This window comes from Balaenoptera acutorostrata, chromosome 14 (genome assembly GCF_949987535.1).
Source record: "Balaenoptera acutorostrata chromosome 14, mBalAcu1.1, whole genome shotgun sequence".
Lineage (NCBI taxonomy): Eukaryota > Metazoa > Chordata > Mammalia > Artiodactyla > Balaenopteridae > Balaenoptera > Balaenoptera acutorostrata.
In genome coordinates this window covers 18739836-18764780 of record NC_080077.1, presented here as the reverse complement: position 1 = coordinate 18764780, position 24945 = coordinate 18739836, and the positions used below count along the sequence as shown (strand labels likewise).

The 24945-nt window shown below is 37.0% G+C and overlaps 1 protein-coding gene and 1 long non-coding RNA gene across 2 annotated transcripts in view; both read right to left on the bottom strand.

The window, feature by feature from the left end:
- LOC102999809 (uncharacterized) overlaps positions 1–18990 on the bottom strand; it is a 465504-nt gene extending 446514 nt beyond the window's left edge. The window contains exon 1 of the long non-coding RNA XR_009005227.1: positions 18928–18990. This is a non-coding gene — a long non-coding RNA (uncharacterized LOC102999809). The remainder of the gene's footprint in view (positions 1–18927) is intronic.
- LOC130704757 (ras-related protein Rap-1b) lies at positions 13504–15494 on the bottom strand. The gene has a single exon (XM_057528040.1). The coding sequence runs from the start codon at positions 15332–15334 to the stop codon at positions 14780–14782; it is 555 nt and encodes a 184-aa protein (XP_057384023.1). The 5' UTR covers positions 15335–15494; the 3' UTR covers positions 13504–14779.
- Positions 18991–24945: the final 5955 nt, after the last annotated feature.

Here is a 24945-nt window from a genome sequence, read left to right as displayed (position 1 = left end):
GAGTGTCATGGACATATATACACTACCAAATGTAAAATAGATAGCTAGTGGGAAGCAGCCGCATAGCACAGGGAGATCAGCTCGGTGCTTTGTGACCACCTAGAGGGGTGGGATGGGGAGGGTGGGAGGGAGGGAGATGCAAGAGGGAAGAGAAATGGGAACATATTGTATATGTATAACAGATTCACTTTGTTATAAAGCAGATGCTAACACACTATTGTAAGGCAATTATACTTCAATAAAGATGTTTGAAAAATAAAAAAAAAAAAAAAAAAAACAATCTGCTTCTATTACCTACTGAATGGAAGAAAATATTTGCAAATGATATGACCAATAAGGGGTTGATATCCAAACTATATAAACAGCTCATACAATTCAATATATATATATATATACATATATATATATATATATACCCAATTAAAAGATGGGCAGAGGACTTGAATGGACATTTTTCCAAAGAGGACATACAAATGGCCAATAGGCACATGAAACTCAACATCTCTAATCATCAGAGAAATACAAATCAAAACCACAATGTGATGTCACCTCACTCGTGTCAGAATGGCTCTCATCAAGAAGACAACACATAACAAATGTTGGCGAGGATGTGAAGAAAAGGGAACCCTTGTACACTCTTGGTGGGAATGTAAATTGGTGCAGACACTATGGAGAACAGTATGGGGGTTCCTCAACAAACTAAAAATAGAGCTACCATATGATCCAACAATTCCATTCCTGAGTATATATATGAAGAAAATAAAAACACTAATTTGAAAAGATACGTAAAAAAAAAAAAAAAAAAAAAAAGCTGATGTCACAGTTAAAACCAAGACCATATTCTAATCTGTGCTTAATAAATTTCAGTCTAAGACAGAAAATTCTACTCTGTACCTATTGCTTGGATACAGAGCATGTGAAATATGTAAAACTATTTTGGTTTTTTGTTATTAGCATCAAAGGATTTATACAAATTTTTAAAATAACAGATCAAACTTTAAAAAATCATAGTTGAGTAGACACAAATGTAAAACGAATCCCAAGATCAACTTACAAAAAATGGCAAGAAGCAAATTAAATTTTATGTGAGTATAAAAAAATACTGGAGATACCACTTCAGTTCTAAAATAATGACATAAACATTAACTTCAAGCACCTTCAATATCAAATAGTAAAAGTTTTTGTAATATAATTCACATTCTATAAAATTCACTAAGGTGTACAATTCAGTAGATTCTAAAGTACTTAGAGTTGTGCACAAATACCAGAATATTTCATCACCCCAAAAAGAAACCCTGTACCTGTTAGTAGTCTCTGCCCTCTTCTTCCCCCCCAGTCCCTGGCAACCACTAATCTACTTTCTGTCTCTATAGATTTGCATATTTTGGACATTTTACATAAATGGAATCATACCATATGTGGCCTTTTATACTGGCTTCTTTCACTTAGCCTTGTGTTAAAGTTCATCCATGCTGTAGCACTTATCAGTACTTCATTTCTTTTTATTGCCAAATAATATTCTACTGGATGGATATACCATATTTTGCTTATCCATTCATCAGTTTATGGGCATTCAGGTTGTTTCAGTTTCTTACTACTATGAATAATACTGCTATAAACATTTGTGTACAACTTTTTGCATGAACATATGTTTTCAATTCTCTTAGATATACGCCTAGGAGTGAAAATGCTGGGTCATATGTTAACAGTATGTTCAACATTTTGAAGAACTTCCAAACTGTTTTCCATAGTGGCTGCACTGTTTTTCATTCCAGTCAGGAACGTATAAGGGTTCCTATTTCTCCCCATCCTTAACATTTGTTATTTTCGTTTTTATTTTTTTATTATAACCATCCTAGTTGATGTGAAATGATTTTGGTTTTGATTTCCATTCTCCTGATAACTAATGATGTTGAACATCATTTATATGCTAATTTTCCAACTACGAATCTTCATTAGAGAAATATCTGTTCAAATCATTTGCCCATATTTTAGTTAGGGTATTTTTCTTCTTATTTTTGAGTTGCAAGAATTCCTTATATATACTAGATACAATGTTCTTATCAGATATATGATGTGTGAATGTTTTATTCCATACTGTGGGTCATTTTTTCATTTTCTTGATGTTCTTTGAAGCACAAAATTTTTTAATGTTGATAAAGTCTAATTTGTCTATTTTTCTTGTGTTGCTCACGCTTTTTGTGTTATATTTTTAAAACTATTGCTTAAACTAAGATCATGAATATTTACTCCTATGTTTTCTTCTAAGAGTTCTATCACTTCAGCTCTTACTTATAGGTTTTATCCATTTTGAGTTAATATTTGTATTGATAGATAGGGTGAGGCAGGGTCCAACCTTATTCTTTTGTATATGAATATGCAGATGTCCCAGCATCATATGTTGAAAACACTACTCTTTCTCCCATTGAATTGTCTTGGCACGGTTGTCAAAAGTCAATTGACCATAGATGTGTGGGTTTATCTCTAGACTCTCAGGTTAAAATGTTATGTGATCTATGTGCCTATACTTATGCAAGTACCACACTGCCTTGATTACTGTAGCTTTGTAGTATATTTTGAAATCAGAAAGTGTGAGTCCTCCAACACTATTTTACTTTTTCAAGATTGTTTTGGCTTTTCTGAGTTCCTCACATTTCCTTGTGAATTTTAGGATTAGCTTGTGCCTTACTGCAGAAAGGGGAGTTGGAATTTTGATAGGGATTGCATTAAGTCTGTAGATCACTCTGGGGAGTACTGCAAACTTAACAACAGTAAGTCTTCCCACCATGAGCACGGTATGTCTTTTTATTTATTAGGTCTTCTTTAATTTCTTTCAACAATGTTTTGTGGTTTTCAGTGTACAAGTCCTGTGCTTCTTTGGATAAATTTATTCATAAGTATTTTATTCTTCCTGATGGAATAGTAAATAGAATTGTTTTCTTAATTTCATTTTGGGATTTTTTTATTGCTAGTGTACAAGAATACAATTAAATTTTGTACAGTCATCTTGTATTGTGCAACTTCACTAAACTCTTTTTTTGCTCTAATACTGTGTGTTTGTGTGTGTATACACTTAGAGTTTTATGTGATACATATTATCATATATATATGATATTGTCATCTGCAAACAGAGATACTTTTACTTCTTCTTTCCAATCAGGATGCCTTTTGTTTGTTTTTCCTGCTTAGCTGCCCTGGCTCATACCTCCAGTACAATGCTGAATAGAAGGGGTGAGAGTGTACCTCCTTGTCTTGTTCTTTATCTTAGAGGGAAAGCATTCAGTCTTTCACCTTAACTATGATATTAGCTGTAGGGTTTTGTAGATGCCCTTAATTAGGTTGAGGAAGTTCCCTTCAATTCCTAGTTTTTTGAACGTTTGATGCTGAAATAGTGTAGGATTGTGTCAGATGTTTGTTTTGTCAAATGTTTGTCTTGAATTTTTGTCTATTGAGATGATAATTTTTTCTTTATTCTCTTAATATGGCATATTACATTGATTTTCATATGTTGAAACAACCTTGCATTCTTGGGATAAATCTCACATGGCCATGGTGTTCACTTTTTATATGTTTTGGATTAATTTGCAAGTATTTTGTGGAAGATGATGGTATATTTATTCATAAAGGATATTGGTTTGTAGTTTGCTTTTCTGTGATGTTTTATCTGGTTTTGGTATCAGTGTAATACTGGCCTCATAGAATGAGTTGGGAAGTGTTCTCTCCTCTTCTTTTTTTTTTGGAGGGTGGGAGCTATGTGAATAATGGTATAAATAATTTTTTAAACGTTCAGTAGAATTCACCAGTTTGCTTAGTGATATTCCTGAGCTAATTCTGTAAAGTCTCTGTTCTTTGTCATGTGTGGCCACTGAAATCTTCTTCAGTTAGCTTAAGAATCAGCTAATGATAAGTAATTTTTTTAAAATTCCTGAAACCAATAAATCTCCCATTCTTTATTGAGCAGCTTTGTACACATGTTAAAATCTCCAACACTCAGCTTACAACTCTGTCTTAGCTTCCACTTCCTGCTTGGCTGCTTCAAGGTCAGCCAGAGGTGAGAGCTAAGGGCCTTCTCAGGTTCTTTCTGAGAATGCACACAGCACTACACATGTGCATGAACTTTTAGATTCCCAGGAACACGTCCAAACTTTCCAAAGCCCCTATGGACACCTCATTGCTCGGCTTTTTCTTTTCAAGCTGTTTTGGTTAATCTGTTGTCTGTGCCAACTGTTAACTATCACCTTAGGCATTATGGTTTTGAAACATCTGCCTGTAAATGTTTTTCATAAATGCCCCTTGGGGAGAGGCTTTTAGTACTGGGCAACCTTGAGTCAGATCAAAAAAAGACAAGCTTTTCCAGTTGGAAAACCATCTAACAGATCAAATAAAATCAATTCTTTGCAAATGCAGCTTTGAAAGAGCCCAAGCTCTGTTCTGCTTCCTCAAGTATTGGGAATGCAGGCTCTTCTTTTTCAAGGCCACTGCTGAGTTGGGGAGTGGGAGTTTGGAGTGGCTCTCCTTACCAATATTTGGTAGTTTTTCTTGAATAAGTACTTCCTGGCTTGCTTCCTTTGGTTAATTTCCAGAGTTCTGGAAAAAAAAAATGATCCTATTTTGCCAGTCTGTTGATGTTGCTGTTGTTGCTTTTACGGAAGGATACATTTTTGGATGCCAGTTTCACTACACATCGCCATTAATAGTAAATTAACCTTATCAAAGTTGAACTAATGTGATACAGTCAGTTCACCAGTATTGACCAGTAATCTTATGACAACTCAATCTTGCATACTAACAGAGGGAAAAATATACTATAATTAATTAATTAATTAACTAAAATAAATAAAAATATGCTAGTGCAAATCAGGTATTTCAACCATGAAACGTGGCTGCAGGTAGTGACACAGGAATACCTTCTGCAAATATGAAGAACAGTTAAGTATAAGCATACTTGTATAAGAGAAACACTATTCAATGGCAGCTCCAGGATCTAAAAGAATAAGTCAGAATTTTTTAAATTAGGACTACAAATTATAAGATGCAGCTAAGAAATTAAGAGTAAATTCTACTTGTAGAGTTAACTCATCAAAATGAAAGCAAAGGCTCTTTATTAGAAACAGCCTGCATAAGAATATTAAACTCACTTCGTACTTAAACTCTCATCAAGGATGATTGATGATAGAAGAAAAAACTAAGAAGAAACATATTTTTGTGACCATACTTTTATTTGCTGACACTACAGAAAACCAAATCTCTACTACACAAAGAATGAGTTCATAATGGAAAAACACCGAAGCATCTAAATTTGACTGTATACTGTACTAAGTCAAAAACAAACTCAGAAAATGCTCTATGTGAAAACAAAGTTGATTTGCTATTGATCGTATTGGTAATTTTGCATTTTCTATCAGCTAGAGGTTTATTTTTAAATTCAATCTCCCCTGACTGAAATGAGGTTTTTAAAAATCATGTATTTCATATTTGTCCTCACAGCAGTCAATGAGGTAGATGAGATAAACAGAACTATTCTGGGAGACACAGAATTCTAAATTAAATGATAAAGTGTGTCTTAAAATGACATGCAGTGCTTTGTGACCACCTAGACGGGTGGGATAGGGAGGGTGGGAGGGAGACGCAAGAGGGAGGAGATATGGGGATATATGTATATGTAGAGCTGATTCACTTTGTTATAAAACAGAAACTAACACACCATTGTAAAGCAATTATACTCCAATAAAGATGTTTTTTAAAAAAAATGACATGGACTAAGTGCTCTTTCAGTTGGATCATTCAGTATTTAAAAGGCCACTTTAATCTGATACCTTTTGGGGCACAGACAACAAAAAGACTTAGTTAATGATTGTACATCATTATAGGGGGCAATTTAGAAGTGTATACAGAGCCAAACCCTACCTACAAAGTCATCACAAACCCCTAGGTTAACTAAGAGGACTGCCATTGTCCTTTACATTACACCACATGGCTTTAAAAAGCTAACGTCCTTCTAAGAGTTTGACTGTCTCTCAGGATAGTGGATTAATCCCTAATCTCACTTATCTGACTTCTCATTGCAATTACAGTCACTTGCACAATGTGAATAATTTATCGTCCACTATTAGTTTTATGTGTTTTAACATTGTCTTTTTATGTAGATAATATGCTCCAGGAGTTCTTAAATTTCTCTATCACCCTCTCCTCTCCATTCCTCCCTTCTTTTATTCATGGGGTCTCATTCCATTCCATCCCATTCTTTCCTGGGCAACAAGTGCCTCAATGCTTCCCTCTACTAGAGCAATTCATTCGAACAGTTTTGAAACCCTAAAATCTTGCCTAATTAATTGAAAGAAACATTTCAACTTTACAGTGGTTCTGTCCTGTCTAAATATAATTTTGAGACTTCCTCCTATTTCATTCCTCGTTTTCAAAAACTCATTGTCCAGTCTTATGTCTGTAGAGGGTTGCCTATTTTACTGTCCCCATTCCTCATTATCTAGTCACTGAAATATGGATTCTACCTCAACTATGCCACTGAAACAGTTCACTCTTTACAGACTTTATCTTACTGGAAATTGCTGTAGCTCTTGAAATTGACCGCTCTCGCCTTATTAAACACTCTTTCTTTGGCTTCCGTAATACCGAACCCTCTTTCCTCAGCCTCCTCCTCGGACCCACTTCATATGCTCAAACACTGTTCTCCTTGCAGATCTCCTAGAGGCTCTCCTCTTTTCACTGTATATACTCTTCATGTGTGATTTCATCTTTCCCTTGGCAACAATTTCTAGCTTTAAATGAATGATTCCCAAATAATCTTTAGCCTGGAATTTTCTCTAGGGCTTTACGTCTCCATATACAACTGCCTTCTGAATATCGCCATTTGTATGTCTGACAGGATCCAAAATGTAATCCATCCAAAATTGAACTCATTTTTAGTCCCATAATTTCTGCTTTTCCTCTCAGATTCTGTATCCTAGTGAATGCTGCCACTGAATAGCAGATGCACTTGGATTCCTCCCCAAAATCCATCCTTGCCCTTTTCCTCCTTCCTAATAAAACTGCAATTTGTTCAGATTTTCGCCCTCCTCCATGAGACCCCTGAGCTCTAGCCCTGGGGTGTCCTAGTTCGTGGAAAATACTTTAAATCAATAATGGTAGAATGATTTCCCTTGCCAGTAAGTGGGTTTGCATGAGCATGTGATAAAATTCTGGCCAGTGAGACATGAGCTGATGTCTCCTGAGGTGTTTCTGGGAAAGGTTTCTCACTCTTAATAAAAGAAACAGGAAGAAACTTTCCCCTTTGCTGCCCTTGAATGTTGTTGGCCTTGGATTGTTACCTGAAACTGTCTCAGTCATCTTGTGTTTCCAGCAAGAATTTGCCTGAGAACAAACACATGATACAATAGAAGATAGAATCAAAAGAATGGTAAAGAAGCAGAACTAGAGTCCCATTCCTCAGGCTGCTCTTCTCTTGAATGATGGTTCAAATCAGTGGTTCTCAGACTTAGCCTGCAAAGACTTCTAAAATAGATATTGCTCAATTCCACCTCCAGAAATAGATAAAGAATATGTGGTACATATACACAATGGAATATTACTCAGCCATAAAAAGGAACGAAATTGTGCCATTTGCAGAGACGTGCATGGACATAGAGACTGTCATACAGAGTGAAGTAAGTCAGAAAGAGAAAAACAAATATTGTATGATATCGCTTATATGTGGAATCTAGAAAAATGGTACAGATGAACTTATTTGCAAAGCAGAAATAGAGACACAGATGTAGAGAAAAAACATATGGATACCAAGGGGGGAAGGGGGTGGGTGGGATGAACTGGGAGATGGGATTGACATATATACACTACTATGTATAAAATAGATAACTAATGAGAACCTACTGTATAGCACAGAGAACTCTACTCAATGCTCTGTGGTGACCTAAGTGGGAAGGAAATCCAAAAAAGAGGGGATATATGCGTATGCATAGTTGATTCACTTTGCTGTACAGCAGAAACTAACACAACATTGTAAAGCGATTATACGCCAATAAAAATTAATTTTAAAAAATTCCACATCCAGGGTTTCCCTGGTGGCGCAGTGGTTGAGAATCTGCCTGCCAATGCAGGAGACACGGGTTCGAGGCCTGGTCTGGGAGGATCCCACATGCCGCGGAGCAACTGGGCCCGTGAGCCACAATTACTGAGCTTGCGCATCTGGAGCCTGTGCTCCGCAAGAAGAGAGGACGCGATAGTGAGAGGCCCGCGCACCGTGATGAAGAGTGGCCCCCGCTTGCCACAACTAGAGAAAGCCCTTGCACAGAAACGAAGACCCAACACAGCCATAAATAAATAAATAAATAAAAATTTAAAAAAATAGAAATGACAAAATTTAAAAAAAAAAAAAAAAATTCCACCTCCAGAGATTCTGATTAGGTAGGTCTATAGAGGGACTCAGGAATTTGCATCTCTAACAAGTTCCCAGGTAATGCGAGTACTGCTTGAGAAAAGTACTTTGAGAACCACTGGTTTAAATCACTGACCCAAGTTTCCTACTATGTGCAGCCAAACGCATTTTAATGGATAAAGCTATGCACTCCATTGTCAAAACCAGAATCTTGTGTCTCACTCCAAACTCTCTTCTTTTCTCCACACGTACAATCTATCCTGAAATGTTATTCATTCTACCTTCTAAATAGTTCTCATATTTGTATGCTTTTTCCATAGGGAACATCATTTCTTAGTTTAAGCCACCATCATCTCTCCCTTGGATTACTGCAGCACTCCAACTAGCCTTCTACTCCCACTCTCTCCCCTTTTAGCAAGCAGTTCACTGCCATCAGGGGAAGATTTCAAAAATGCAAATTTTGTCATTTCTCATTTGCTTACAACTTCACAGAGGCTCCTCAGGCCTTCTAGTACCTTGAACAGCAGTCCTCGGTCCCACATACTGCAGACTCATTCCTGGTCGCTCTGCATCTCACACTTGCCTACAACAGCTTTAGCTTTCCAGAATGTCTCTAGTTCCAGAATGTCTTGAGTTCACTGTGCTCTTGGCTCCTCTGTGCCTTTCATACACTCTTCTGTTCTCTTCCACCCTAGCCCCTTCTCCTTTACTTGCATGGCCCTTATTTATCTCAAATTAAAGGTTCTGTTTAGATATTTCTTCCTCAAAGGATTCTTCCCTGATCTCCCAAGTGTGAGTTTGAGACATCTCCCTCGAGCTCTCACAACACTCTTTGCTTCCCTTCCAACGGCATGTCTTTTATTGCCTCATAATGACCTCTCCCCTCATCTGTACACTTGGGGGGATCAGGGACCATGTCTACCTCATCCGCCTTATGAATCCCTCACATAATGCTTAGGACCACACTGTCATTATCCTCCTCATCACCTTCCTCATCATCTTCATCATCTCATCTTCCTCCTCCTCATCTAACAGACACTAAACTAAAGGTCTTACATATTTAATGTTCTAACTACCGTATCTTGTCCATAAGGAAAATTAGGTTCAAAGAGATGAGGTGATTCACCCCAGGGGGCAGTTAGCAATGAAAGGGCAGGATTTGAACCCAAAGTGAGTCTAAACCTAGAGCTCACTCTGCATTCCTTCTTCTGCTAACAGTATAATGACCCCTGACTTTCCTCTAGGAAACCACCCCCTCTCCACCCATTCCCCACCTTCCCTTGCCTGAGATTTCACTTCTTCTATCACCAACCATCCCTCCCACCCCCTGCACACTTGTGCCACACATCCAGTGGCCTGCGGGAAGAGGCTTAATTGCAGTTTGCCAGAGGGGTGCAAAGCCTGTCAGTGGTCCCATTCCCAGTTCACCCAGGTATCTCTTCACCACTCTCTGGGGAATGACTGCCCAGTGATCCTTTCCACTACACAGGTACGACTGGGTGTATATTGGAGAGAAAGTGCTATCCTTTCAAGAATTTATGTAGTATGCCCCAATCCAAATTCTGAAAACACTAGGTCCTAAGAGGAAAAATAAGTGTCAATGGACTCTTTAGGTTTGATAAATTAATAAAGCTAATAGAACAAAAAGAAAAATTATTCTGAAATACAAAAATGAAAAATCCAACTGTTTATAAAGCCCATCTCCAGGCCTCTCCTGACACTTGCACACTCCTCTGTTGCTATCCTGTCTGTCTCTGCGGCATATGACAAATCCTGTGAACTCCTGAGCACAGGACTGTTTTTCATCCCTGGATGCTCATCACCAACAACAGTTCCTGACATAATACTGGTGGTCAAAAAAAATGCGAAAGCAGTTGTGCATACAATCCAATGTTTCCATCAAAGTCTCTTCCCTCTCAGCAAGATAGCTGAAAAAGAAATTTGGTTGAATAATTTTGAATTTGAGCTTTAAATTTGTCTGCCCAGGGGCGAGTGTTAGTATCTGAGAATTCAAATGGAAAGTTAAGTTGTCCTCTCTTCTGTCATCTCCAATCCTCTGAGGCAGAGAGATTTACATAACTGTCACCCTGCCCGTATTCCATCCAAATTTCACTTTGCTGCCACACATGGCCCCTCTGACCCTGGAGTAGCACTCTCTTACGCCTTAATCAACTTCCTTCACTCTGGGGCAGCCTATATACAGCCTCTCATTTTCTACACAGGCAGGCATCTTGATACCATTCAGTATTCTCTAGTGACAAGGCCACGCATGATAGAGCAGAGGGAAGGGCAAGGTGAAGGACAGACCCCGGGGCCTTCCTGCCATCACTCCTCTCTTTCCTTAGCCAGGCAGTGGCTGCCCTGGAGAAACGGTGTACAGATGCCTGGCAGCCTACTGGAGCAAACTATTCTTGACACTGAAGAAGTTTTTTTCTAGTCAGCACTGTGATACTGTAATGAGTAGACTTAGAGCCTCAAAATTAAAGCTTCCTGAGAAAAGAACATCCTGAAGATTGTTTGACTATATCACCGAAATTCGTTTTAATGCATGGTGACTCAATCCTGTTTGTTCATTGCAAACAAAACCAGGGCTGATTTGTAAGGGTGTGCCTGGTTAAACATACGGTAGACACCCTCTTTATTAAGACTAACACCTGGTTAGAAGCTGCAGTTTAATTTGTGGACAGTGTTTAGTTTTCACACAGAATAGAAATTGAGAAAGAGGTAGTTAAATGAGATTGACAGATGTCAGATCATGAGTGTCCTTCTATATCCTTCATTTTTACTATAAAGGACATTATTAGGACACTTGGCAAAACTTTGAATGGGGTCTGAAGATTAGAGGGAGGTGATGTATCATTGTTAATGTCTGATTTTGATGGTTGTATTACCGTCATCTTGGGCACCTACCATATGGAAAGAACTGTGAGGTACAGAAAAAAAGGACAAGAATTGTCCCAGGTTAATTACAGTGTAACAGGAGAGATATCAGGTGCATGTAAAAGATGGGACCTCAGACACTCCTGAGAGAAACTTTTGTATAGTTTTTTGAACCAGGGTTTCTCTATGGTCCATTAGAATCTTTCTTCAGCTATTTTTACACCTTGATTCTGATATTTTGTCCTATTTTAAGGGGACTTATAGAGTTTGGTTTGTTAGGTTGGGAAAGAAAATCTTATGTACTATTGTGTTTTAGTGGTACATTCCACAAAGCTTATCAGTTCTTCCTTTGTTTACTTTGTTTTTCTAGGAGAAATGTATGGAATTAAAACAGACTAAAGGACCAGGCTGTATAACACTACTTCAGGAACCTCAAACTTAAAGCCAAGGTACATGAGCTCCAATCCTCACTCTATTAATAAACTACTTGCTGTGCAAATTTTGGAAAATATTGACCTGTCTCCCTCATGAGGTTGTTCTGAGGAGCATATTAGATGATTTATAAAAGTAAGTTGACAACCATTGTAAAGCAATTATACTCCAATAAAGATGTTAAAAAAAAAATGTAGGTTAACAAAATATAATATGCAGTATAAAAATAGGGTGTCATATTTAAAGAAGTTACTAAAATAAGAAGATAAACACAAAGCCTGTGTGAAAAAGAACACATGAGACTGCTTTTTGCTTAGAATCACCTATTTTCTCTGCATACTTTCAAAGACCTTTGGAGTAGGGAAGACTTTCTGAATCTTAAGTGCTTGTCTTGTCTGAGAAGTCTAAAGAGGTAGAAGTCCTCTTCTACCATGTGATATTTAGATTACATCTATAAGTAAATTTAACCCAATAGGTGCTAGACTGTATTTTTGGTTATTCGGCGTAAAGGTCCAAATCAAAATTTGAAGTTCAAACGCTTCTCTCTGGCTAATTTGATCAATTATTCCTTAGAATTATTTAGAAATACGGCATGACATAACCAAAAGACCAACTGACTATGACTAACAGACTAACATCATCAGTGTGGGGAGCCTAATTGGATAATTTGGGTTCAAAGTGGATATGAGGAAGTGGACTCCATTTTTTTCTGTGCACAGAGCTTAGTTCACACCCCAGGCTTTCACAGCACTGAAGCCACTCACAAGAGAATAAGATTCTTACCTAAGCATCTAGGACTTTGTTCCTGCAGCATAGCATAACCACCTAAGCCTTACATCTAATCATTATTTCCTTTTATCTCATACAGTAACCCTTACATTTATTAGCAGAAAACCACCGTATAACACCCTTTATTCTACATTGCTATTTTTTTAGTGTGATGCTTATATTCTCAGTACTATTTATTGTACCATATTTTCACAAAATTAAAAAGGGTTAAAAACTTTTTTTTTTTTTTTGGTCTAAATATTGAAGATCAGTTCATTCAGATAGTATAGAGTGGATGAGTTTTCTAAAAGAAGATTTCTTTTCTTTCATATGTTCTTTGAAGGCTGGCAAAGAAAATGTATAAATACTCCACCAAGTCACATCTTGTTACGAGTCATTTGATTAGTGGTAGCTGGCATGTAGAGCAATGAAAATGCAGTTTTAAAAAATTAAATGCTGAGCTGGTCGCACTCAGACACCAGGCAAATATAAATACGAATCCTGTGATTTTATCATAAGGAGGCTACTTGTCTTATTTATTTCCAGCTTCCAGCACAGTGTCTGATCATAGTAACCCCTCAGTAAATATTTGTTTTACATGATCTAGTAAAATAGAAACAGCCAGAGAAAATAGCTAGATCTGAATATGGACTGTGGTAAGTTTTCTTCTTTGCTATGCTTTTCCTTTCTTTTCTAGAAGCCAAAAGTGTTTTCTATACAGGTAATTCACATCAGCAATTCCCTTACAGCAAATTTCCAAGTAACTATAAGTCTCCTTAAAAGGTTACATAGAGAAAGTCACTGTTCACAGTGGTTAGAAAGCATTTTAATAAGGCAGACTGCAGCTTTTTGAAAAGGATATGAAGTAACCTGAGCCCTGCACAATAGGCTCTTACCCTAGACCACCCTGTATAGAACTGCTTCTTTTTTTTTTTTTTTTTTTTTTTTTTTTTTACATTTAAAAAGAAGTTAAACCCATATTTATTTACTAGCACTGTTAAACATTACACAAAACACATTCAAGTGGCAAGTAATTATAATGCAAGCCCTTGCATGGCAATCCAAATTTATTGAACTACTGATGCTAAGTTATACAAAATTGCACCACTTTAATTAAGGCTTTTAGTTTACATTTGGCCACCTCAAAAGTAGTTGTAACATTAGGTTGGTCAATTTAAATACTGTGGCTCCCTGTTGGATAGACACACAATCTTTACACCCAAACGTTAATGCATACAAAGCAACAAGGCATTGTTAAATAAAACAGCAATAGTTACTGCAACTTAGGCCTTGTGACCAATTACACATGATTAAAATTACTTCCCACATTCACATCCACAGTACTCGTCCACCATTTAACATCTCAACCAAAACGTTACACATGTGAAACAATCACTAACAGGCAAAAATACTAAACCTGTATATTTGGTATTGCAAATACACTTATGCATGAGCAAGCAGGGGATTCACAGTGAGAATCTACAGCTGCAGAAGCCTGAAAATGATTTACAAAAATTGTTAAATCATTAAAAAATTGTTTGAAAATATACACTTCTTGTTGTAGACCCCCACTGTACACACAACTATAAACATTGTTCCCTATGTAAACAAAAAAGGAAACATATAATAAAAGATTTGAAAAGTCTGGACATTTCCTTCCCAACAGATATTAAAGGCAACGTCTTTAATCTAAGACATTATACTGAAAGGACTATCATATTTTAAAGACAAGATCACTGTCTCCACAGGTTTTTAAAAATTAAAAAAACTATATAGCTGTGTTAATCAAAGCGCTTATTTGTACAATACAATGATAATGACCTTGAATTTCTTTAAAAAAATTACAATAAGCTACAAGTATCAAAGAAGCGAAGTTATCTGGAGTAGTCTATATAGGAGCTCTTTGGACTTTCTTTTATTATGCTAAAATAGTGGTGCTTTTAGGATTTACATTATTGTACTCTCCAATACAAAGTATGGGGCGTGTTAAAGTATACAGTACACCATTTTCATACATGTACAACATTGGTGGATGAAAAATGTCTCTTAGCAGTAATACTGGATTGTAGCCTCTGGTTTTACCAGCTGCATACTCTAGGACTATTATATAAGTAAAAATCTCTCTTGTGATACTGGAAAATGATTAGAATGTGCAAACTGATGTAGTAGCTTTCATCCGCCTCTTAAAGGGTACCACCACAGAAAGTCCATTTAAGATGTTGGTAGGTTTAACAAAGTTGGAATGCTGGCACTGTTGAATTGGGCAACAGTTCTTCAGACCTGGCTCAGAGCTACAATGCATTTAGTATATTAAAGCAGCTGACATGACGACTTTTTGCGGGCCTTCCCAGGCACTGGAGTTTTTCTGTTAATTTGCCGCACTAGGTCATAAAAGATCTCATTAACATTTATTTTTGATTTTGCAGAGGATTCTAAGAATGCACAGTTGTTCCATTGTCTTGCTAAATTTTGACCTTGTTCCTTTCCTACAACTCTTTCATCTTCCAAGTCACACTTATTACCAACCAGAATCATTGGAACATCATCAGTGTCTTTAACTCGAAGAATCTGTTCTCTCAGATCTTGTAAATCATTAAATGTGGACTGTGCTGTGATGGAATAAACTAAGGCAAAGCCTTGTCCGTTTTTCATGTACAAATCCCTCATTGCTGTAAATTGTTCCGTTCCTGCAGTATCCAAGATTTCAAGCATACACTGTTGTGCATCTACTTCAACTTGCTTTCTATAAGAATCTTCTATCGTAGGATCATATTTTTCAACAAAAATTCCTTGAACAAATTGTACAGTCAGAGCAGATTTTCCAACTCCTCCAGAGCCAAGAACGACTAGCTTATACTCACGCATGGTGCAAACTTGTAAAATCTAGTACCTCTCGCGCTGTCACCGGGTCCCCGCAGCCAGCGTCGCCTCGCGCCCCCCCCCGGGTCGCTGCTACCGGCGCCACGGCGGTCCTGCCGCTACCGCCGCCGCCGCCGCTCCGGCTGGCTTACACGCCTGCCTCTGGGCGAGGTTTTCTAGAACTGCTTCTTACAACACGATTTGCAGGGGGAACAATCACCAAGGAAGAATAAATTAAACATGCAACCATTTTTCAAAGTGAGTTATTTTATATTCTAATAGTTTTTGTATGAGACACTTTCTAATTACTCTCAAACTCTTCAACATAAGCACTGAAAAATAAACCCTTAAATTTCTTTTCTCTAGGCAAAATGTAAAATCGAGGCTAAGAATCTATACTGATTGTGGGTCTGGTTCATCCAATGACACTGCAAATTCTTTAACTTTCTTCCCATCTCCCTACAAAGTATTATAAACCAAGAAGAATTTTCAACTTGAACATCATTATAAATTTAGGGGATGTGGTAGACACAAATGACACATCTGTATTAAAATGAAAATATAGACAGAAGGTCTGGAAACATTGTTTGTCTGTTTTTTTTTTTTTTTTTTTTTTTTATTTTTGGCTGTGCTGGGTCTTCGGTTCGTGCGAGGGCTTTCTCTAGTTGCGGCAAGTGGGGGCCACTCTTCATCGCGGTGCGGGGACCGCTCTTCATCGCGGTGCGCGGGCCTTTCACTATCGCGGCCCCTCCCGTTGCGGGGCACAGGCTCCAGACGCGCAGGCTCAGTAGTTGTGGCTCACGGGCCCAGCTGCTCCGCGGCATGTGGGATCTTCCCAGACCAGGGCTCGAACCCGTGTCCCCTGCATTAGCAGGCAGATTCTCAACCACTGCGCCACCAGGGAAGCCCTGTTTGTCTGTTTTTAATTTGTTTAAGTGGATGTGCTGTATGTCGTGAGGCCAGGAAGTAAACAAGGTTATCATGTTACAGTCAGAACCTGGAGAAGTTAGAAGCCTTTGTCCAGACAGGTATGGACAGAAACCACCCAGAGGAAGACTTTGCCAAGCTTTGAATATGCTGGTGCAAGAAGAAAAGAGTACGAAAAACAACTAAGACAAAAAGATCAAAGACGGTGGGTCTGAGAGACAGTAATATGAGGAGGGAGTGAGAGAGAATGAGAAAATAGAGGAGGAAAATCAAAGATAAATATGTCTATTCCAACATACTTCAAAAGTTTTAAGAATGTTTATATACACAATGGAATATTACTCAGCCATAAAAAAGAATGAAATAATGCCATTTGCAGCAACATGGATGGACCTAGAGATTGTCATACTGAGTGAAGTAAGTCAGACAGAGAAAAAGAAATATCGTATGATATCACTTATATGTGGAATCTAAAAAGAAATGATACAAATGAACGTATTTACAAAACAGAAACAGACGCACAGACTTAGAGAATGAATTTATGGTTACAGGGGCGGAAGGGTGGAGGGAAAGGATAGTTAGGAAGTTTGGGATAGACATGTACACACTGCTATATTTTAAAAGGATAACCAACAAGGACCTACCGTATAGCACAGGGAACTCTGTTCAATGTTATGTGGCAGCCTGGATGGGAGGGGAGTCTGGGGGGAGAATGGATACATGTATATGTGTAGTTGAGTTGCTTTGCTGTGCACCTGAAACTATCACAACATTGTTAATTGGCTATACTCCAATATAAAATAAAAAGTTTAAAAAAAAGTGTTTTAAGCTGGGACGAAGTGAGAGAGTGGCATGGACTTATATATACTACCAAATGTAAAATAGATAGCTAATGGGAAGCAGCCACATAGCACAGGGAGACCAGCTTAGTGCTTTGTGACCACCTAGAGGGGTGGGATAGGGAGGGTGGGAGGGAGATGCAAGAGGGAGGACATATGAGGATATATGTATATGTAAAGCTGATTCACTTTGTTATAAAGCTGAAACTAACACACCATTGTAAAGCAATTATACTCCAATAAAGATGTTTAAAAAAAATAAAATAAATGTGATGGTAAGAACTCAAAAAAAAAAAGAATGTTTAGATACTTTGACATGGTAATTTTACTTCTAGGAGTATACAATAAAGGAATAGCGTGAACTTTGAATAATGCATAAGAGTAATTTATGTTGAAAAAAACTAGAAATAATCTTGTGCAAAATAGGAAAATATTAAGTAAATTATGAAGCACTAATAAGATGGAATATTTAAGATGTTTAATCTTGACATAGAGTATTTCAATGACATGAGAAATTATTATGGCAGAATGTTAAAAAGAAAATAAAATTGTAACTAGAGTATAATGTCAACTTTGAAAATAAAAAAGAAATAAAGCTTGAAGTAAATATTTTTAAATGGTAAAAAAAAAAAAAAATGATAAACATGTCCATTCCAAAGAGAAATTCCTGAGACCAAAGACAACGATCCCACCTACTACATGGCCAGCAGTGGCTTAAAACCCTTCTTAGCATATCTTTGAATTCCTAAGAGTTTATCTTCTCATGACTCTTTGTCCCTAGCCCCTGCATCTACTCATGCTGTTTATTTCACCCCATGTCAACCTAATCTGGAAACCTCAGTATCAAGCATTATCATCAATTTTCATAAAATTGAAACTCACCCTGAACATTTCTGAGTTGAGTAGAAATCTACCGATGATCTTAATCATCAGGATGACTGATAGGAGAATGAATGATGAGACAGAAATACACTTCACATTACATTCTGCCATTTTACTGGCCTCATTCCATCTTCCTATCTTCTCTTTCTTTTCAGGAGTGAAACACAAAATCTATTTTCCTGTCTTACTTGGAACATCTTAGCAATGCCACTGAAACCTTTGCACCAGCCATAACTAAGCCCCTGGCTATATATAGAAGGAAGGGAGAGCTGTGGAGGCTGACTTTCTACCAATAATTGTCAATGCTTTCTTCAATTTCTTCTTTTTCTTTAAATCTTTGACCGCACTGTGAGGCATGCAGGATCTTAGTTCCCCGACCAGGGGATCAAACCTGTGCCCCCTGCACTGGGAGCGCAGAGTCTTAACCACTGGACCACCATGGAAGTCCCACTTTCTTCCATTTAAAGTAGGATGGTGTGAATATCATATTTTCACTTCATTACAAATATCAAACTTCTTAGGGATGTTATGCAGTCAATAAGATCTTATTTTCAAAGAACATTTGTGAACATAAAATGCTTATGATATGATAAATGGGGCATAAAGATATATATGTGATATAATAATTTATATAAAAGTCATATATATTTATAGTTGTAAAAATGACTTCAGAAAAATATATAAATACTTTTAAAATAAAATATTTAAAGTATCTCTGAACAGTGGAGTTGTAGGTGATTATCACTTTCCCCTTTAGAGTCTTCAGTAGATGTTTTATCATGAAGAATTTTTTTTTTAAATCAGAAAGAAAAATAAAACTCTTACTTTTAAAGATGTCTTAGGGTCATACTAAGTAAAATTGTTTTTATATTAAAGTAATATCTGGTTAGTTAGAGTTACAGAAAGCAGGTGAAGTCATTGCAAGTTTCCCTTTAAATGTGAAATACATACTTTACTTGTCCTTGAAACTCAAGCCATTTGATTCCTTGAGACACTATGGATTTGATTTCTCCTTGGGGAAGTCAATCCTTTTCAGAGTTTAAGTGATGCATTAGCTGAAAAGAAAGAGAAAAAGACAGAGAAATTGTAAAAATAATATATAAACTAGAGATGCAGTTGCATATATTTTTTAAAGAATTTCTTTCAATAAAAATTTTCATTATGAAGGATTTAACCAAGTTTTATAGTTTGAGGACTCAGCTATGATCTTCTAAAGTTTGGTGAAATGATGAAATTCTACCTGAGGGCCAACTTCTTAAAAAGTTGTTGATAATGATAATGATAAGAATAAGAAAAGTTCCTGTCCTTAAGCACTTCAGATTCTATGGAAGACACTCAAGACACTGGTAGGAAACCAAAGTTACACAGTTCCTTTCTTGCCTTGAGCCTCTAATTACAATTAATGCTTACTTTTCACCTCTGAAAAAATATTGTTACTACTTTGAAGTAATCATACCCAACTTCTTCCTCCTTCCTTCCTTCTTCCCTTTCTTTCTTGCTGTCTTTCTTTCTACACACCCTATACCTGCACTGTGAGGTATAGTAGCCATTAGCCACATGTGGTCATTGAGCACATGAAACGTGGCTAACCCAAGTTGAGAATAAAGTACATGCTACATTTCAAAGACTTGGTACGAAAAAAGAATGTAAAAGATCTCAGTGATTTTTTTTGTCATTTATTACATGTTGAATGAGATATGGTGGGTTGAATAGAATACATTATTAAAATTAATTTCATTTTTTTAACTTATTTTAATTAATCTAGTTAAATTTTTAAAAATTATATAAGGCTCACATTACATTCTGGCACATGTGCATTGCACTAAATGCACTCAGTTTGTGCATTTAGAAAAAAAATAGAGAAAGAAAAAAATAGAGGAATAAAAAAGAGAAGCTTACCACTTCTCAAGACATATTTGTGTAAAACGTAATGACATATGCTTTTATTTTAGTAGTCAGTTATGAGGGTCAGCCCATGTGAACAAGCATACAAGATTTAGCTAAGAAAGAATTGTGTATGAGCACTAATAGTTTTTGTGTATATTGTGATACTGTAAAGTACAGTGGAAACTAGTGACTTATCTCTTATCTTTGTGGGTAGGGTGTGAAGGAAGTTCTTCTCTACCTTGGTAATTTGTTTCATATGATTGAAAACAAACACTTTATTTACAAAACTCATCAACAGATGCATTCTTACGGGGTTGTTTTTTTTTTAACATCTTTACTGGAGTATAATTGCTTTACAATGGTGTGTTAGTTTCAGCTTTATAACAAAGTGAATCAGTTATACATATACATATGTTCCCATATCTCTTCCCTCTTGCGTCTCCCTCCCGCTCACACTCCCTATCCCACCCCTCTAGGAGGTCACAAAGCACCGAGCTGATCTCCCTGTGCTATGCGGCTGCTTCCCACTAGCTACCTATTTTACGTTTGGTAGTGTATATATGTCCATGCCACTCTTTAACTTTGTCACAGCTTATCCTTCCCCCTCCCTATATCCTCAAGTCCATTCTCTAGTAGGTCTGCGTCTTTATTCCCGTTTTGCCCCTAGGTTCTTCATAACTATTTTTTTCTTTTTTTAGATTCCATATATACGTGTTAGCATATGGTATTTGTTTTTCTGTTTCTGACTTACTTCACTCTGTATGACAGACTCTAGGTCCATCTACCTCACTCCAAATAACTCAATTTTGTTTCTTTTTATGGCTGAGTAATATTCCATTGTATATATGTGCCACATCTTCTTTATCCATTCATCTGTAGATGGACACTTAGGTTGCTTCCATGTCCTGGCTATTGTAAATAGAGCTGCAATGAACATTGTGGTACATTATCCTTTTTGAATTATGGTTTTCTCAGGGTATATGCCCAGTAGTGGGATTGCTGGGTCATATGGTAGTTCTATTTTTAGTTTTTTAAGGCACTTCCATACTGTCCTCCATAGTGGCTGTATCAATTTACATTCCCACTAACAGTGCAAGAGGGGTCCCTTTTCTCCACACCCTCTCCAGCAATTATTGTTTATAGATTTTTTGATGATGGCCATTCTGACTGGTGTGAGATGATATCTCATTGTAGTTTTGATTTGCATTTCTCTAATGATTAATGATGTTGAGCATTCTTTCATGTGTTTGTTGGCAATCTGTATATCTTCTTTGGAGAAATGTCTATTTAGGTATTCTGCCCATTTTTGGATTGGGTTGTTTGGTTTTTTGATATTGAGTTGCATGAGCTGCTTGTAAATTTTGGAGATTAATTATTTGTCAGTTGCTTCATTTGCAAATATTTTCTCCCATTCTGAGGGTTGTCTTTTCATCTTGTTTATGGTTTCCTTTGTTGTGCAAAAGCTTTGAAGTTTCGTTAGGTCCCATTTGTTTATTTTTGTTTTTATTTCCATTTCTCTAGGAGGTGGGTCAAAAAGGATCTTGCGGGGCTTCCCTGGTGGCGCAGTGGTTGAGAATCTTCTTGCCAATGCGGGGGACATGGGTTCAGGCCCTGGTCTGGGAGGATCCCACGTGCCGCGGAGCAACTAAGCCCGTGAGCCACAACTACTGAGCCTGCGCGTCTGGAGCCTGTGCTCTGCAACAAGAGAGGCCGCGATAGTGAGAGGCCCGCGCACCGCGATGAAGAGTGGCCCCTGCTTGCCACAACTGGAGAAAGCCCTCGCACAGAAACGAAGACCCAACACAGCCAAAAATAAATAAATAAAAATTAAAAAAAAAAAAAAAAAAAGGATCTTGCTGTGATTTATCTCATAGAGTGTTCTGCCTATGTTTTCCTCTAAGAGTTTTATAGTGTCTGGCCTTACATACAGGTCTTTAATCCATTTTGAGTTTATTTTTGTGTATGGTGTTAGGGAGTGTTCTAATTTCATTCTTTTACACGTAGCTGTCCAGTTTTCCAAGCACCACTTATAGAAGAGGCTGTCTTTTCTCCACTGTATATTCTTGCCTCCTTTATCAAAGATAAAGTGACCATATGTGCGTGGGTATATCTCTGGGCTTTCTATCCTATTCCATTGATCTATATTTCTGTTTTTGTGCCAGTACCATACAGTCCTGATTACTGTAGCTTTGTAGTATAGTTTGAAGTCAGGGAGCCTGATTCCTCCAGCTCCATTTTTCTTTCTCAAGATTGCTTTGGCTATTCGGGATCCTTTCTATTTCCATACAAATTGTGAAATTTTTTGTTCTAGTTCTGTGAAAAATGCCAGTGGTAGTTTGATAGGGATTGCATTGAATCTGTAGATTGCTTTGGGTAGTAGAGTCATTTCACAATGTTGATTCTTCCAATTCAAGATCATGGTATATCTCTCCATCTATTTGTATCATCTTTAATTTCTTTCATCAGTGTCTTATAATTTTCTGCATAGAGGTCTTTTGTCTCCTTAGGTAGCTTTATTCCTAGACATTTTATTCTTTTTGTTGCAATGGTAAATGGGAGGGTTTTCTTAATTTCTCTTTCAGATTTTTCATCATTAGTGTATAGGAATGCTAGACATTTCTGTGCATTAATTTTGTGTCCTGATACTTTACCAAATTCATTGATTAGCTCTAGTAGTTTTCTGGTAGCATCTTTAGGATTCTCTGTGTATAGTATCATGTCATCTGAAAACAGTGACAGCTTTACTTCTTCTTTTCCAAGTTGGATTCCTTTTATTTCTTTTTCTTCTCTGATTGTTGTGGCTAAAACTTCAGGAACTATGTTGAATAATAGTGGTGAGAGTGGGCAACCTTGTCTTGTTCCTGATCTTAGTGGAAATGGTTTCAGTTTTTCACCATTGAGGACGATGTTGGCTGTGGGTTTGTCATATATGGCCTTTATTATGTTGAGGAAAGTTCCCTCTATGCCTACTTTCTGGAGGGTTTTTATGATAAATGGGCGTTGACTTTTGTTGAAAGTTTTCTCTGCAACTATTGAGATGATCATATGGTTTTTATCCTTCAATTTGTTAATATGGTGTATCACATTGATTGATTTGCATATATTGAAGAATCCTTGCATTCTTGGGATAAACCCCACTTGATCATGGTGTATGATCCTTTTAATGTGCTGTTGGATTCTGTTTGCTAGTATTTTGTTGACGATTTTTGCATCTTTGTTCATCAGTGATATTGGCTTGTAGTTTTCTTTCTTTGTGACATCTTTGTCTGGTTTTGGTATCAGGGTGATGGTGGCCTCGTAGAATGAGTTTGGGAGTGTCCCTCCCTCTGCTATATTTTGGAGTTTGAGAAGAATAGGTGTTAGCTCTTCTGTAAATGTTTGATAGAATTCTCCTGTGAAGCCATCTGGTCCTGGGCTTTTGTTTGTTGGAAGATTTTTAATCACTGTTTCAACTTCAGTGCTTGTGGTTGGGCTGTTTATATTTTCTATTTCTTCTTGGTTCAGTCTCAGAAGTTTGTGCTTTTCTAAGAATGTCCATTTCTTCCAGGTTGTCCACTTTATTGGCATAGAGTTGCTTGTAGTAATCTCTCATGATCCTTTGTATTTCTGCAGTGTCAATGGTTACTTCCCCTTTTTCATTTCTAATTCCATTGATTTGAGTCTTCTCCCTTTTTTTCGTGATGAGTCTGGCTAATGGTTTATCAATTTTGTTTATCTTCTCAAAGAACCAGCTTTTAGTTTTATTGATCTTTGCTATTGTTTCCTTCATTTCTTTTTCATTTATTTCTGATCTGATCCTTATGATTTCTTTCCTTCTGCTAACTTTGGGGGTTTTATGTTCTTCTTTCTTTAATTGCTTTAGGTGTAAGGTTAGGTTGTTTATTTGAGATGTTTCTTGTTTCTTAAGGTAGGATTGTATTGCTATAAACTTCCCTCTTTGAACTGCTTTTGCTGCATCCCATAGGTTTTAGATCGTTGTGTTTTCGTTGTCATTTGTCTCTAGGTATTTTTTGATTTCCTCTTTGATTTCTTCAGCGATCTCTTGGTTATTTAGTAGTGTATTGTTTAGCCCCCATGTGTTTGTATTTTTTACAGTTTTTTTCCTGTAATTGATATCTAGTCTCATGGCATTGTGGTCAGAAAAGATACTTGATACAATTTCAATTTTCTTAAATTTACCAAGGCTTAATTTGTGACCCAAGATATGATCTATCCTGGAGAATGTTCCATGAGCACTTGAGAAGAAAGTGTGTTTTGTTGTTTTTGGATGGATTGCCCTATAAATATCAATTAAGTCCATCTTGTTTAATGTATCATTTAAAGCTTGTGTTTCCTTATTTATTTTCATTTTGGATGATCTGTCCATTGGTGAAAGTGGGGTGTTAAAGTCCCCTACTATGATTGTGTTACTGTTGATTTCCCCTTTTATGGCTGTTAGTATTTGCCTTGTGTATTGAGGTGCTCCTATGTTGGGTGCATAAATATTTACAATTGTTATATATTCTTCTTGGATCGATCCCTTGATCATTATGTAGTGTCCTTCTTTGTCTCTTGTAATAGTCTTTATTTTAAAGTCTATTTTTTTCTGATATGAGAATTGCTACGCCAGCTTTCTTTTGATTTCCATTTTTCCAATATCTTTTTCCATCCCCTCACTTTCAGTCTGTGTCCCTAGGTCTGAAGTGGGTCTCTTGTAGACAGCATATATATGGGTCTTGTTTTTGTATCCATTCAGCCAGTCTATGTCTTTTGGTTGGAGCATTTAATCCATTTACATTTAAGGTAATTATCGATATGTATGTTCCTATTACCATTTTCTTAATTGTTTTGGGTTTGTTATTGTAGGTCTTTTCCTTCTCTTGTTTTTCTTGCCTAGAGAAGTTCCTTTAGCATTTGTTGTAGAGCTGGTTTGGTGGTGCTGAATTCTCTCAGCTTTTGCTTGTCTGTAAAGGTTTTAATTTCTCCATCAAATCTGAATGAGATCCTTGCTGGGTAGAGTAATCTTGGTTGTAGGTTTTTCTCCTTCATCACTTTAAATATGTCCTGCCACTCCCTTCTGGCTTGCAGAGTTTCTGCTGAAAG